The 16,025-nt window shown below is 49.2% G+C and overlaps 1 protein-coding gene across 1 annotated transcript in view; it reads left to right on the forward strand.

Annotated features, from left to right (window-relative positions):
* Positions 1–16,025, forward strand: part of SHANK2 (SH3 and multiple ankyrin repeat domains 2) — a 604,092-nt gene that overhangs the window by 239,695 nt on the left and 348,372 nt on the right. The window contains exons 11-12 of the mRNA XM_006860817.1: positions 4,375–4,544; positions 12,153–12,266. Coding sequence (XP_006860879.1) covers positions 4,375–4,544; positions 12,153–12,266 — 284 coding nt within the window. The remainder of the gene's footprint in view (positions 1–4,374; positions 4,545–12,152; positions 12,267–16,025) is intronic.

Consider the following 16,025-nt stretch of genomic DNA (forward strand, 5'->3'; position numbering starts at 1 on the left):
TAGGTGGATGAATGGATGATGAGTGTGTGGATGGATGGGTGGATGGATGGTTGATGAGTGGGTGGGTGGATGAGAGATAGGTGAGTAGGTGAATGGATGAATAGATGGGTAGATGATGAGTAGATGGATGGACGGATGGATGGATGGATGGATGGATGGATAATGAGTTGTAGGTAGATGGATGATGAGTGGATGGATGGACAGATAATTGGATGGATGGATCGATCCATCGATGGATGGTTGATGAGTGAGTGGGTGGATGAGAGATAGGTGAGTAGGTGGATGGATGAATAGATGGGTAGATGATGAGTAAATGGATGGACAGATAAGTGGATGGATGGATAAGTAAATCAAAGGATGATAGGTAGTTGGACCTACAGTTTCTGGATGGGTTTATCGCATCAGGCCTTTCCAAGCACCCACCGCTGTGGCTCCAGCTGGGTAGAGGGCGTGGGGGTCATTTAGACAAAGTCCTGTGTTCTCAGACTCTTCGTCCAACATGATCTGTGCTCAGGTGCTGATGTTAACTGCCACATAAGCCACATGTGCAGATCCTTTCTGCCCCACATCCCCACGTGGTGCGTGACTCCTGCAGCTGTACAAATGAGAACAGGAAGACCCAGAGAAGTTAAGTGACTCTCTCAAGATCACACAGTAGCGGAAGGTCAACCTGGAAGTAAACGTCGTTCTGTCTGTGTACAGATGCATGCTCTTGACCAACTACCAGTGTTCCTGCCTCCATCACTCAGGACGGATGTTGGTGATGCATCAGGGGAGGTTCTAGCACTCAGGATTATGACGGTCCAGAGAGGGGAGGAATTGTGGCCCATGGGTGTTTTATCCTCCTGGGGTCCATTCTGGGTCCCCAAACCCTTGGGTTCAGTTACCCTCAGAGGAATCAAGTCTCCTTGCTTCACTGGACCCTCCTTTCTCCACTGCCTAGCAGCAGAGAAGGTGACAATCTTTGTGATGTTTAGAACTGACAGGAGGGTTCTCAGCTCTTGATGCTGGGCCCAGGCAGCCCTGACTCAGGGTGCCCTGGGGTGTACTGAATGACTGATGGGTAGGGGGCCAGTGCACATGGCAGTGCCACATCAGGCTGCCGGGAAGCCCTGTCAGTTGGGACTTGAGGAAACTCTTGCTTTCCTCTTATCTCGTACCTTACAGGCAGGCACCCACATGGTTCTTCCTCTCTGTGGCTCCCTGACTTTCTGAGGTGTAACCTTTGGACAGGAGTCCTTGGCACAAACAGCGGACATGGCTGTTTGCCAAAAGGTTGGAGGTTTGAGTCCACCCAAAGACATCTGGAAGAAAAGCCTGGCAACATACTTCAAAACACCAGTCACTGAAAACCTGAAGAGCACAGCTGTGCTCTGACACACAGGGTTGCCATTACTTAACGTCAACGTAACAATAACTGATGGATTAGCCTCTGGAGAAGAAGTAGCCAGAGCACTCTCCTCTCGCTGGTCACTGGTCCAGCAGCCCTGGGAGACTGGGAATAGATGACATGACTTGGGAGTGGACATTCAAGTGCTCAGTTAAGTTCCATCAATCCCCTCCATCCATCCTCTAGCCTACCCATTCTTCCATCTACCTACTCACCCATCCACTTACCCATGCATCCATCCATCCATCCATCATCTGTCTGTCCATCCACTGACCCATCTATCCATCACTCCTGTCCACCTTCCACCCACTCATCTATCCATCAATCTATTCGTGTACTCATCCATCCTTCCACCCACCACCACTCATCTATCCATCAATCTGTCCATCCACTTATTCACCCACCCACTCATCCACTAACCCATCTATCCATCTTCCCACCCACTCAACTACCCATCAATCTATGCGTCTACTCATCCATCCATCCATCTACCCACCACCCACCTGTCCACTCACCCATCTTCCCATCCACCACCTATCCATCCATTTCTCATCCATCTATCTATCATGGCTGTCCATCCACTCACTGATCTATCCATCCATCCACTCACCTATTGATCTACCATCATCCATCTACCCACTCATCCACCCACCCACTCACCCATCAATCCACCCGCCACCTAACCACCCATCATCCATCTGTCATCTGTCCATCCATCCACTCACCTATTCATCCATCCATCCATCCATCCACCCATCTAGGGGGATTCACAGCTGACGGCATCTCCTGACCTCTCTGAGCCAGATAAGCATCCAGCTCCCCATCCCCACCTGGTCCCCAAAATATCACGTGATCCAACCAGTTTCCTGCCCTCTCTGTGCTCCTGTGGGTTCCTGAGCATCCTGGTCTTCAGCACTCAGTCCCACGTAACAGTATTGACAGAGCTTTCCTCCTTCTTCACACAACCCCCGTTTCCCCTGATGTGGAATGGGTCCATCATCATACAAACCTACACGGATCCCATAACGTGGTCTCAGAATTGCATTGCTTGGTAGAAAAGTAAAGATACAGCAAAGTACAGCACCGCCACACTTCTGGAATTTGGTATCAGCCCCAAACCCCGCTACTTATTACTTACCAAGGCTACACACACAGCTAAGCAAATAACAGAAGGTACATAGGGAGTCAAACTCAGACCCACTGCTCCTGAGTTCACTTAGACTCCGCAGCCCCCATGAGTGTGAGAGTGCTCCATCGGTCTTCTTCAGAGGCACCTGTAGACATATGCAAGCAGACAAACTGGATTCGTAGCTGAATGCTTGGTCGTTTACACTCTGGTTCGTTGGAAGAACTTTAGTAAGCACCAGGAAGTGAGTGATCACACCCAGCTCCTAGTTTTCCATGTGTCCAGGCTGGCTGCTTCCTTGCAGTGGGAGGACAGGAGAACTGATTGGACTTAGCCATGTGGTCATGAGTTCATGGTTCAAGTCACTTCTCTCCCAGGAGTCAGATGTGGTTCCGGTTTTGGAACCTCATCACTTCAGCGTCCCATTCCAGTGTCCCATGGCCAGTGTGTGCTCACAAATCCCCAACTAGATTCCTCATGGGCATGCGTTTGTCCCCGAGACCCCCATCATGGGAAAAGAAGGAATCATGGAACCTCCCAATGATCACTGATAAGAAAACATGAGTAGACTTGTCCTCGTCTCCTACAACTGCCCTAACGAGACACCATTGTGTGTGGCTTTCAAGGACAGAAATGCATGCTCTGGCAGATCAGGAAGCTGGAAGTACGAATTCAGTTCATGGACCTAGGGAGAGGTGCTTTTTTTTTTGGTCTGTTTCAGTTTCTAGTATCCATCAACCAATTGTCATCCAGTGGATTTCAGCTCCTGCCAATCCTGCCTCCCAGGGTCTCCAAGGCTAGAAACCTTCATGGAAACAGACTAGTAGCTTTCTCCCACAGTGCCCATTGGGTGTGTTCGAACTACCAAACTTCTGGTTAGCAGCCTAAAATGTAGCCACTATGCCATTAGGGTTTCTTTCAGCTTCTAGTAGTTGCCAGAAACCCTTGGTGTTCCCAGTCTTGTTGGCACGTCTGTCTTCATGGTCTGTCTTCCTCTTTCCCTATTTGTCTTCCTGTCTATAGTGGTCATTTTGTAATTCAGAAACGGTTAGAGTTAGAATCAACCTTACGCTGCAGTTGCCTTATTAGCATAGCAGAAGAGGAGTCCTGGTGTGGCGCTGTGGGTTAATGCGCTGAACTGCAAAGGCGATTGGACTGCAATGTCAGCAGTTCAAACTCAGCAGCCGCTCCTCGGAAACCCTATACAGGGTCACGACAGGTCAGAACTGACTCAATGGCACTAAACAACAACATCATAACTACGGTTGTCTTTGATAGTGAAACCCAGAATGTCATTGTCACCCAGGCATTAGGATTTCAACACATACTGGGGGGAGCTGTTGTTAAGTGCCATTGAGCTGGTTCTGACTCATAGCAACCCTGTATAGGGTTTCCACAGAGAGGCTGGTGAGTTTGAACCATCAACCTTGTGGTTCAAGCCAAGGAGTAATGGGGAACACAACTCAATCCAGGGTAGTACTCTATCCCCTAAGAGTAGCCCGCCCTCACCACACATCAAAACGATGCAGCCATTTCAGAATTTAAAACTCCTGTGTCTCCTTGTCGGGCTCAGGGAGGGCATGGGGTCTGGAAATGTGTGCTCAATGTCAAGTCGTGTCAGGAAACAGCAATGAGTAACAGAGTCCTGTGGACTTCGTCTCTGGTGGCCGCTGTGAGGGGGCCAGTAGTGGGTCTGGTTAATGCTGTGAGATGGTGCTCAGGCTAGACTGAAAGCATGAAGACCTGGGGAGTTTAACCAGACACTTCTCCAGCCTGCTCACCAGTCTCGGCGAGGCTGCTCTGCTCTGCATGTGACTTGCTCTCTCTCTCTTTCTCCCTGCCCTCTTCTCTGCTCTAGGCCCACATTCCCTTCTGTAGCCAGCAAGGACCCTCTGTCCGCCTTTGAGCAGCCGGGACCCAAGCGGAAGCTGTACAGTGCAGTGCCTGGGCGCCTCTTCGTCGTCATCAAGCCATATCAACCCCTGGTAGACGGCGAGATCCCCCTGCACCGTGGTGACAGGGTCAAAGGTCAGTACCTGCTCTCATCTTCCTGTGTCTGGGGCAGAATCAGGCCCCCCAATCTCTGCTTACCCCTGGGCAGTGTCCAACTCTGAGGCACCACCTCCTCAAGATCCCCTGTGGAAGGGGATGGTGAGCAGGGCAAGGCTGGCCAGTCCAGTGACCCTGCCCTGAGCCTACTGGTGTGTAATGGGGTACCACTGTGTGGGTGCTGGTGGCAGGGCAGGTGAGGGCATTAGGGAGCACAGCACTCCCTACCCTGAGAGTCTCACAAAGACATGGCATTGGGGTATCTTGGAAGGAGCAGGGAGGGGTGTCCAGGTGGATGGCCCAGCAGGAACCACAGCCTGAAGGGCTAGGACTGCACAGTTCATTGTATAAATGTCAACTGGGTTCTGGCTTGGAAGAAGAATTCTCAAAGCAGAATCCTAGGAAATACAGTTGGGAAACATTCTAATGGGAGCTATGAATGCCAGAGGAAGGAATGAGACTTCGTTCCGTAGGTACTGAGGAGTCAGACAGTGCAGGGAAAAGTCTGCTCTGTAAGATACTTCTGAGAGAAGGAGTCCGTGACAACGTGAGGAACATAGAGGGAGACTGGCAGGGACGGGAGCTAGCTGAGACCTATGGTGCTGAAAGACAGGGATGAAAGTTAGAGAAGAGGAAGTTGTGGGCTCTCCGGGACCATGCTGCTGGACAGAGCAAGAAAGGACCTACTCTGGGTGTCCAGCTGTGCCCTGGGCAGCCACTGGAAGAAGGACTTCCAGAAGATGTGTGATACAGGGTAGAAGGTATGCCGGATTCAAATCCTGCCTTCCCACTGACTAACCATTTAACGGGGAACAAGTAGTTAACTTGGTTCACCTCTCAGGTCAGTTTCACCTGGGTTATTGTCAGGTTCTAATGATAGCTAGAACCCCCTTCTCTTTCTTGACTCCCGATATTCCAACTGCATGTATATTTCATCAGTTGAGAGTGTCAAATACCTGAGGTTTCAGTCATTCTTTCATGTTTGTCTCCACCTTAGTAATTCTTCTGAGCTTTGCAGTCGCTTACTCTGTCTTTGGGAATGTCGTTTCAGCCATTAAGTCCATCCTGTGACTTTTTTATATTCCAGAAACGAAATATTGTTAGTTCTAGAATTTTCTTATAGTTGCTTGCTTAGTTGGTTGGGATTTTTCTGTTTTGTTTTGATGTGCTGAGATTTGCTGTTACACTATTGAGATTTTGACTCACCAACAGCAAAAATAGGCCTTCCCCTAGAACCGGTTGTTGTTGTTGTTGAGTGACAACCCGTAGCGACCCTGTAAAGGGTTTCCGAGGAGCTTGAACCACCGACCTCCTGGTTCAAGCGGACTTTGCAGTCCAGCTCATTAACTAACAGCACCACATCAGGACTCCTAGAGCTGACACCTTGAATTTGGACTCCCAGCCTCCCATGCTGTGAAAAATTAAATTCTGTTTGTTACAGCCACCCCCTGTGGTATTTGTGTTGTATCACCACTGGAGAACTTGAACACCACCATGACCTTCTGGTTCCAGCAGAGAATCACAGGCTCTGCCCTAGACTTCCCCTCCATCACTTACCTTGCTGTGTCCACAATACTTGTCAGCTGCCCTTGAATCAACTGCAACGCATGGTTTCAATGAAACGAAACCCTACCTGGTCTCGTGCTGCCCCCGTGGATCTGACACATCATCGTGATGCATCAGAGTTTTCACTGGCTGAGCTTTAGCTATAGCTCGCCAGGCCTTTCTTCCTACTCTTTCTTAGCTGGAAGTTCCATGAAGCCTGCTCAGCATCATGACAACATGCTAGCCTCCATGGATACATGGGTGGTAGCTGTGTTGGGTACACTGGTTGGTGATCGAACCCGGGTCTCTTGCGTGGAACATGAGAATTCTACCACCAAACAACCGCTGCCTCCTGGTTAGACTTCCTCCAATGCCGGCCAGTCAGTTCCAACTCATGGTGACCCTAGAGGACACAGCAGAACTGCCCCGTGTACGCCAATCCTTACGGGAGCAGACCGGCTCATGGTTCTCTAACGGAGCAGCTAGTGGTTTGAACCACCGACTGTGCAGTTAGCAGCCCAATGCTTAGGCCACTGCACCACTGGACTCCATTGTTGTTAAGTGCTATCAAGTCAGTTTGACTCATAGGTGGGTTTGAACCACCGATCTGTGGTTAGCAGTCCAGTGCTTATCCATTAGTACCACACCGGGACTCCTGCCCGAATCTGCCGACTTCCACTTTTGCTTTCTGGATTGTGTTCCGATGTTGTAGCTCTTTACTGCAGGGATGCTCAAGGTGGGGTCTCCCTCCAACATACCCATAGTGCCTATCCCTAAATTGTCCCTTAAAGCAAAGGCGTTCTGGCAGTGCTGTAAGATCAGCACTAGGCTGCTAGCCGCAAGGTTAGTGGTTTGAACCAGTCAGTGGCTGTTTGGGAGAAAAATGAAGCTTTTTGCTCCCATAAAGATCTACAGCCTTGGAAACCCCATACTGCGTGGCTGTGAGTCAAAGTCGATGTGAGGACATGAGCTGGAATCCTAGCAGCAATATATTATTTAGTTTTTATTGCGAATTATGTGGGTTTATATGGGAGAACATCAGTTTTACATTCATCCTATTGTATTTCGCTTCACTGCAATGATTACAATCCCCTCCATGCATCATTAAACAACCAAAGGGTACACCCCACAAGTCTAACCCCCAACCGTAAGCACACAGCCTCTCTCCCTCCCTGAGTCCGGTGACTCCAGCCACTCCATCTCTCCATGTCATCGTCTCTGCCTCCATTTCGGGCATCACTGCTTCTCTGGGTAGGGTTCCCCCACTCCACTCTTCTCCCTTCATGGTCCCAGGGACCTCTGCTCCTGGACTGCAAAGTCAACCACTCCCCTCCTTTTGTTACAAAACGTCCACCTTTACATTTCCAGCCCTCATAGTCAGTTCTGATAGCAATTATTCACTATTGTACCGCAAGAGTCTTATCCCTATCTCCTTTCATTAGCCCCGTCCTAACAGATTGGAAACCATTCAGTGGAGATTCTACCTTCCTCCACACCCTCTGGATCTAGGCTCCCTCTTGAAAGCTTGTAAGCCAGTCACTTCTTGCCTTTGTAGCCCCCTCCCCCCATTTTGGGTAGCCGGTGTCTAAGTTGCCCATCCCTGTCAACCCTGTGTACCGAGGGGGTGGGAGTGATCCTCGCTGTAAAGATTTGTTCCCTTTTTAGAGCTACTACATCCATACCAAGGAGTTCTGGTAGCGTAGTGGTTATGAATCGGGCTGCGAACCGCAAGGTCAGCAGTTCAAAACTACCAGCTGTTCTGTGGGAGAAAGATGAGGCTTTCTGCTCCTGTAAAGATTTATAGCCTCGGAAACCCTGTGCAGGGTCGCTATGAGTCGGAACCGACTCCACAGCATAAAACCACCACTAACCGCATCCATAAATATAGGTAAAGTTCATCAAATTTTAGTGGGTTACTCTTCCCCCCCCCCCTTCTTTCTTCTTCTATTCGAGTTCTGATCATCTAGCCATTGAAGGCAGGTCAGGTGGATACTGTCTGCAGCAGCAACACTTTTAGACTTACCCTTACATATGTGGTTACCTTCCTGTATGCCAGATTTTCAGTCTCTAAATCGCTATAGTCTCTGTCGTATAGGACAGCTATGAGGTACCATTAACTCGACAGCCGTGGACTTGGTGTTTAGGGTCTTTGGTTTCCAGAAAACATCAGGGCCTATCTTTGGTTTAAGGATTAAAGATTAGCTCAGGGCAGTAGTTCATCCGGCCTCAGTGACTTCAGAAACTCTGGATTCCATGAGAATTTGAAATTCTGTTCCACAGTCTCACCCCCTTTTGACCAGGAGTCTACTCTTAGAGTCTGACCTGGGATCCAAAGGCACCAGAATTACTGGACTGTCAGTGACAGACTGGCCTAGAAGGTGAACAGTTAACACCAGGGAGGGAAGCCTGCACTCCTTAGAAAAACCAACCACATGAGATCAAAGGGGCAGCATTTGCCCAGAAAGACAGATCATAAAGAAGGGAGGGATGGGGAAGAAGGAAGAGTGAAGGAAGATGGCCTTTAAAGAGTCTTTTTAGCTCCAGTAAGCTCTGATAGCGTAGTGGGTACAACCTCAAGGTTGGCAGTTCAGAACTAGCAGCTGTTCCACAGGAGAAAGATGAGGCTTTCTGCTCCTGTAAAGATTTGCAGCCTCGGAAACCCTGTACAGAGTCGCTATGAGTCGGAACCAACTCCACGGTATTTACAATAACAAAAGTCTGGAGCATAAAATACAAATTCAACACACACACACCACATAGCCCTCTTTCTTCTGTAAAGATGATCACCAACTAATTAAAGATACAACCACCAACCCAAGAGCCATCTCTGAAGCTCTCCCCTGCTCCCTCTCATCCCGCTATAGAAATCCCGCTCTTTCTATTGCTCTCTGCATGCAGCCGACACCCACGTGTTGTGAAGGGTCCCCACGTTGGGTACTTCCTTCCGATACATCTTCTTTTCTTCTTTATATTTACCTCTCTGCTGTCTCCAGCCAGTTATAAAAAAGACTTTTGTTGTTTCTCTCTGTCTCATAATAACCCTAACCTACCCAGAAGTGTATGCTTGATAGAGATTAAATGTAGAACTAGAAGGTATGATCCCCAAGAGGCAGGTTCGGGAAGAAGTCAGCAAGCTGCGATGGCGTTCTCATTGGATCCTAAGCTGATGTAACTGTTTTACACACAGCAAGTATTACTCCATGCTGGCCAGTGAAGAAACTGAGGCACAGAGAGATCCGGTAGCTTACCCCTGGTGTTGCATGAAGGATGCTCAAGTAAGAAGATGCCAAGTTCTTCCCTGACAATTCTCTTCATCCCTGGCACTTTTATAGCAAGCGGGGTACCATGAGGAAAGGAAAGCATGTCTGTTCTTGGGGTTTTGCTGGGAAGGCATGGACGGGTCCAGGCACAGCTGTGAATCAGGACTTGTACTCAACATCCTGATTTAAGGTTCCGACATTGATTTGTGCTGCTTGACTGGGATGGGGCCTGCTTTCTCAATTAGAGCCATTTCTTCAAATTCTGTAGCAAAAATTTATAAAACCAGTGTTTTCTCATCACTGTTTTTGAGTCTAGCCTTTGAGATGAAAATGAGAAATCAAAGAAAAACCATTTTGTGTTTGGAGTGGGGGTTTACAGAGCTCATTGGTTTTCCATCCAAGGATTCCTGCACATTTTGTTTCATGGCATTGATTGTAATTCCAGCAGCTCTCTTCCCATTCTACCCTGAATGTCCCATTTGTCTTTGTCCTCCCTTCTTCCTCCCGCTTCCTGCCTTCCGAGTTTTCTCGCTGGGTCAGACCTGCTCCTTGGATCTCACATGACGCGTTTTCCAAGGAGCGCAGGCCTTCCTGATGTTGCTGTCATTGGGCTTTTCAGGAATTCTGGTGCCTTTTAGATCCTGAGTCATTTCAAAGGAAATTAAGATGTTTAGAGACAGTATTGATTTCTCTGGTGCTCAGCCAATTGGTGGGGAACCCCCAGCCTCCCACAAAGGCCTAAGGAGTAAAATATCCTTCCTTCAGTTGCTTTGCCCTCGGCTCCAAACATTTGTGCACTTGGAGCCTCATGGCTCACACCAATCAGGTCTAAAAGCAAAGACACCTATGACCGGCGAGGAAGGAGCCCACGCATGGGGCCTGGGCCCAGGAGACAGACACTGAGCAAACCAGTGTCTTTTCTGTCTATCTGTCATGTTTATCAAGACTTACTGTGTGCTCCCGTGCCTGTCTGTTGGTTGTACAACACTGACTTAAGTGTGATCCTGGAAGTTCTGCCACCACTAGTATTTCAGACACCAGCAGGTCACCACTGGCACTTCCAAACAAAGACAGACTAGGAAGAAAGACTTGGGGATCTACTTCCCAAAACCAGTCAATGACAGTCCCATGGATCACAACAGAATTCTGTCTGATAGAGTGCTGGAAGATGAACCAGCGCTATGGGTTCTTGGTGGTGAAACACAGCCACCATATAAAGTTTCCCTGGCTCCACATTTTTATGGGAGCAGAAAGTCTCATCTTTCTCCCATCAAACCGCTGGTGGATTCGAACTGCTGACCTTGCTGTTAGCAGCCGAACACATAAGCCACTCCACCACCAGGACTTAACTGTATTTTAGAAGGGACTCAAAATGCACATCGGTCGCACGACAGTGGGCAGGCCATGTGTCAAACTGGACTCAGTGGTCACTGGCTGCGTGTCTTCTTGGCTGAGCATCCAGAGAGTGTGGACTCTCCAGCCTTCCCACCCCGCTGGGTGGGGCCAACTGTGCTCATTGCTAGTTTCGACTGAGCTCACCCTTGATGTCCCCAGTGGGAGTTGGGTGGGAAATGTGTCAGGTGGGTTATTTCCTGTCAAAATCAGGGCCCAAGAGTTGGCGTCATGCTGAATGATGCTGAGGGAGGTGGTGACCCTTTGTGTCCTGCCTTCTCATGAGTGCTTACCATGTGGCAGGCCAGTATGGTGCCGAGTGGATGGGACCCCCGGATTCCAGTCTTCTCTATGTGATGTGTGTGTAGAGTGGTTCTCCAGTAGGACACGGTCACTGTGTTTGGTCACAAGGTCCCTCTCAAAGGGGATTTCTGATGTGCAGCCAAAGGTCATGGTGACTGAACAATGGACCAAGCAAACCATGTACAGCATTCTTAGGACATATAGGGAAAGGTATGAAGATGGAAGAATGTCTCATACCTGCTGTCTGTCCCCTTGACCTCCCTGACCAATAGGTGATCTGCGAACAACGGTGACTGCATCCCTCTCCACTGTTGTCTCTGAGGGACAGTTGGCCAGTCTCCCAGGGACACAGGATGCACTGTTGTTGTTGTTGTTGTTGATCAGTGCCGTCGAGTCCATTCCAACTCTTACCAACCCTGTAGAGGGTTTCCAGGAGCAGCTGGTGGGTTTGAACCGCAGACCAGTGCTGATCACACAGCACCACACCAGGAGTCCACAGGGAGCACTTTTGTTGTTATTAAGTGCAGCTCACTCATAGCAACCCTATACAGGGTTCCTGAAGAGTGGCTGGTGAGTTTGAACCACCGACCTTACAATCCAGCGCTTAGCCTGCGGCGCTATCAGAAAACAAATGGACAAGTATTTCTTGCTTTGCAGGCTTGACTGGCGGAGCCTGATGCCGGCTCTCCTGCCTGACTTTCTTCCTTTGTGCCGTAACAAAGTACTGCGAATTGGGGGCGGGTGTTTAATCAATAGACATTGATTCTTTCACTGGTCTGGTGGTCTGATGGTTCAGTGCAGGGTGTCTGCTGACCTGCAAAGGAAGGATGCTGGGAAGGATACTTCTGTGACTCCTCTGGCTCAGGTAGCTCCAGCACTCCTTGGCTTGTGACCACATCATTCCAACCTGCCGCAAGTCTCTTCTTTTAAAAGGGCACCAGTCGGATTGGACTGGGGCACACTGTGAACTGAGAACCGCTGCTAAGTTCTGATTTCCAGGGAGGGTACCCTTCAGCCTAGTTTGGGGGAGCACCTCTGCTCACATGTGTTCCTGTCCCCTAACGCGTTTCCCCTTCTGCTGTTGTAGTGCTGAGCATCGGCGAAGGGGGATTCTGGGAAGGCAGTGTCCGCGGCCACATCGGGTGGTTTCCGGCCGACTGTGTTGAGGAAGTGCAGTGCAAGCCCAGCGACAGCCAGGCAGGTAAGACGGGCACCTGTGAGCCCTCTTTGGTGTCATTACCTTCCTACCTGCAGTGTGTTGATATAGAATGTACAGCAGGAATTGCATCTGGCAAGCCGCAGAGTCGAAACCTAGGTTTCTCTGGGTCAGTGAAGACTTGTTGATGGATTACATTTCCCTGGACTTTGTCCAAACCAGAAATCCACCACCAAGTGAGGCAGTGGCTCTTCATCAAACGTCTGCTTAATGCACTCGCCGGAAAACTCAGACCTTCTGTTTTAGCAATCCGAGAAGAAAAGGCTTTGGGGGATTGACTAAATGCCTTTTTTTTTCAATCTCGTATACCGATGCCAAGTGTCTGCTGTGTGTATTATTTGAGGGCCTCCTGAACTCTACCCTCAAGGATCCGGCGGTAATGACAGCAAATCATTGCAGGATTTTGCAGTATGTCCAGCTGTAGCAAATGGTTTTAAATCATGTGATAGCTGATTGGACAGATTAAGTGTTCAGACGAAGCCACTTACATAAGATTGTCTTGAGGAAATAGTGTGTGAGTGTTGGGAAATACTAGAAGAAGTTGGTTCAGACACAAGGCGGGGTCGCAGCTTTGAGCAGCACACATGTTGCTGAATGGTCAGTGGTGGATTTGCTGAACTCTGCTCGGATGTGACCATCCTTCCAACAGTGGTTTCCTGTCCAGTGACGTCTACCTGACTGGGGGCACTAGAAGTGCGGTGGTAGCTCCCTGTCCACTGGGTCCCCCTCATACCTGCTCTCTCAGGGCAGCCCAGCGTGACATCCAAGTGGGGACAGTCAGGGCTGAGCTGTGTCAGTAGGGAGAACACATCCAGTTTGCCACGATGAGGAATGTCGGGTCAGAAATACCCCAGACTCAGCCTTGAACGGCGACCGCATGTGTCAGAGTAGACCTGTACTCCATTGGGTCTTCCTGGCTGATTTTTAAGATGTAGATCACTGGGGCTTTCCTCTGAGGTACCTCTGGGTGACCTTGGGCCCTAAGCCTGTCTCAGCAGGAGGGCGCCTCGCCCTTTGCACCAAAGACCGGGAGACTCTGGTCCAGGAGAGGTTCAGGAGGTGGTTTATCACTGCTAACCAAAAGGTGACTAACCCACCAGTCATTCCGAGGAAGAAAGATGTGGCAGTCAGCTTCCAGAAAGACGGAAAGTCTGTGGGGGTAATTCTGCTCTGTCTGGTAGGGTTGCTATATGATTGGAATTGCCTTGAGGGCGGTGGATTCGGTGTTTCGGGGCTTCGTTCTCAGCAGTGTTTGTGGATGAGCTGTGCTGTGTGTTCAGGGGCGTACCACAGCCGATGAGCTTGAGGTACGTGTGCTGACAGAGCCCTGTCGGGGTTAGGATTCTCAGGACAGTGACTTTAGGGGTCTCCTGCGGGAATGGGCTTCCAGAATCTGGTTGCTAACTATCCCTGGAGCAGGAATCTGAGTGAGGGTCACAATGAGCCAGGCTTTGTGTGGCTGTTCTTCCAGGAAATTAAGACTCACGAGAATTGCTCGCTGTGGCTGCTGGGTCGGCCACTTGTTCCTGACAGTTTCTTCCAGTCCAGTGAGCGTGCAAAGACTGTTAGGATTTCAAGCTGTTTCCCTTGTGCCCTGGGCCGTACCAAAGTGATGCACCAGGCTGTTCACCGAAGGGTTGATGGTTTCAACCCACCCAGAGGTGACTCAGAGGAAAAACCTGGCAATCTGCTTCTAAAAGGTCCCAGCACTGAAAATGCACAGGACAAAGTTCTCCTCTCTAATACACGGGAACAGGGGGTGGCTGTGAGTCGGGGTCACCTCAGCAACAACTGGTGTGGGATTGGTTTATTACTTCTGAGTTTGGACACCTGGTGTAACACTTTATTGGCTATTTGTTTAGATTTCTTTTTTGAGCAAGAGCCTGTTCAGGTCCTTAAAAAAACGTGTAATATCTATTTTAATCATAGGGTAGGTAATATGTGATATTGCTGTTATTGTTAGGTGCCATCGAACTGATTCTAAGCAACCCCAATATACAACAGAACAAGACACTGCCCGGTCCTGCCTAATCCTCACAGTTGTTACATTTGAGTCCATTGGTACAATCACTGTGTAAGTCCATCTCCTTGACGGGCTTCCTCTTTTTCGCTGACCCTCCACTTTATCAAGCATGCATGATGTCCTTCTCCAAAGACTGGTTCATCCTGACAATATAACCGAAGTTTGAGAGACAAAGTCTTGCCATCCTGGCTTCTAAGGAGCATTCTGGCTGTACATCTTCCAGCACGGATTGGTTTGTTCTGACCGTACATGATACCTTCAGTATTCTTTCCCAACACCGTAACTCAAATGCATCATGTCTTTAGTCTTCCTTATTCACTATCCAACCTTCATGTGCATATGAAGTGATTAAAAATACTATGGCTTTCACCAGGCACAACTTAGTCCTCAAACCGACACCTTTGTGCTTAAACTCTTGAAAGAGAAAAGGTCTTGTGCAGCAGATTTGCCTAATGCAATATGTCGCTTGAGTTCTTGACTCCTGCTTCCATGAGTGTTGATAGACGATCCAAGCAAAAGGAAGTCTTTGACATCAATCACTTCTCCATTGATCATGATGTTGTTTATTGGTCCAGTTTGAGGATTTTTTGTGATATATCCAGTTGTAAATTGCTTAGCTGTAATATTTCTTAGATAATTCAGGTCTTTTTTTTTCTAACAGGCTTGCTTGTTTCTTATTGAGTGGTGGCGGTGGTGATGGTGGTGGTGGTGGTGGTGATGGTGATGTGCCGTGGAGTCGCTTCTGACTGATAGCAACCCTGCATAGGGTTTCCGAGGCTGTAAATCTGTACGGGAGCAGAAAGCCTCATCTTTCTTCCACCAAACAGCTGGTAGTTTTGAACTGCTGACCTTGAAGTTCGCAGCCCGATTCGTAAACACTACGCTACCAGAGCTCCTTTTATTGAGTGGTTGTCTGTCTTTCCCTGGTGAACCTTACTGGTTGTCAGTGGGATGTGTTTGCAAATGTTCAATTTGCACAGTGTCTGGGAGCTTCAGACACGTGGGGGTCTCCATCCAGATTGTTGGCTCTGATCACACATGAAGCCAGTCTTGGAAATCATGACCCCGGTCCTAAGGCCGATAAGAAGCCCAGTCACCTGACCCAGCAAGGCCTGTACCAGGCATTCCACATACTTTTCTTGCAATCCCCAAAACAGTCTTGCAAACTAAGCATCATCACTCATATTTTGCAAATAAAGACGCAGATACTGAGATGAAATGAATCGGGGCCCCAGATGTGGGAATCGTAGCCTCCATGTATGTGGTTTTCATGTGGCAAGGCCCCCCCTGGTGTTACAATGGACAAGCGCTTGGCTCCTAACTGGAGGATTGCTGGTTCAAACCCTTCAGTGGGTCTAAGAGAGAAAAGACGTGGTGAGCTTGTTTCATCAACATTCCCTACAGCCAGAAAGTCAATGCTGATTCATAGCAACCCTGCTCAGAAAGGGTGGGACACGCCCGGATCCGGCCGTGTAAGGCCCCTGAAATCATCTGGTCTGGTCCTGCCAAGGCAACCGCATTTCCAGCCATGTTGTTAAGTGCCCTTCAGTCAGTTCCGACTCATAGCGACCCCGTTAGGGCTTCCGAGAAGCAGCTGGTGAGTTTGAACCACTTGAAATTCGAACTGACCTTGCAGTCCAGTGCATTAACCCACAGTGCCACGCCATCACGTTGTTGTTGTGAAGTGCCGTCGGGTCGGTTCCGACCCATAGCAACCCTGC

Source organism: Chrysochloris asiatica, unplaced genomic scaffold (assembly GCF_000296735.1).
Source record: "Chrysochloris asiatica unplaced genomic scaffold, ChrAsi1.0 scaffold00040, whole genome shotgun sequence".
Classification (NCBI taxonomy): domain Eukaryota; kingdom Metazoa; phylum Chordata; class Mammalia; order Afrosoricida; family Chrysochloridae; genus Chrysochloris; species Chrysochloris asiatica.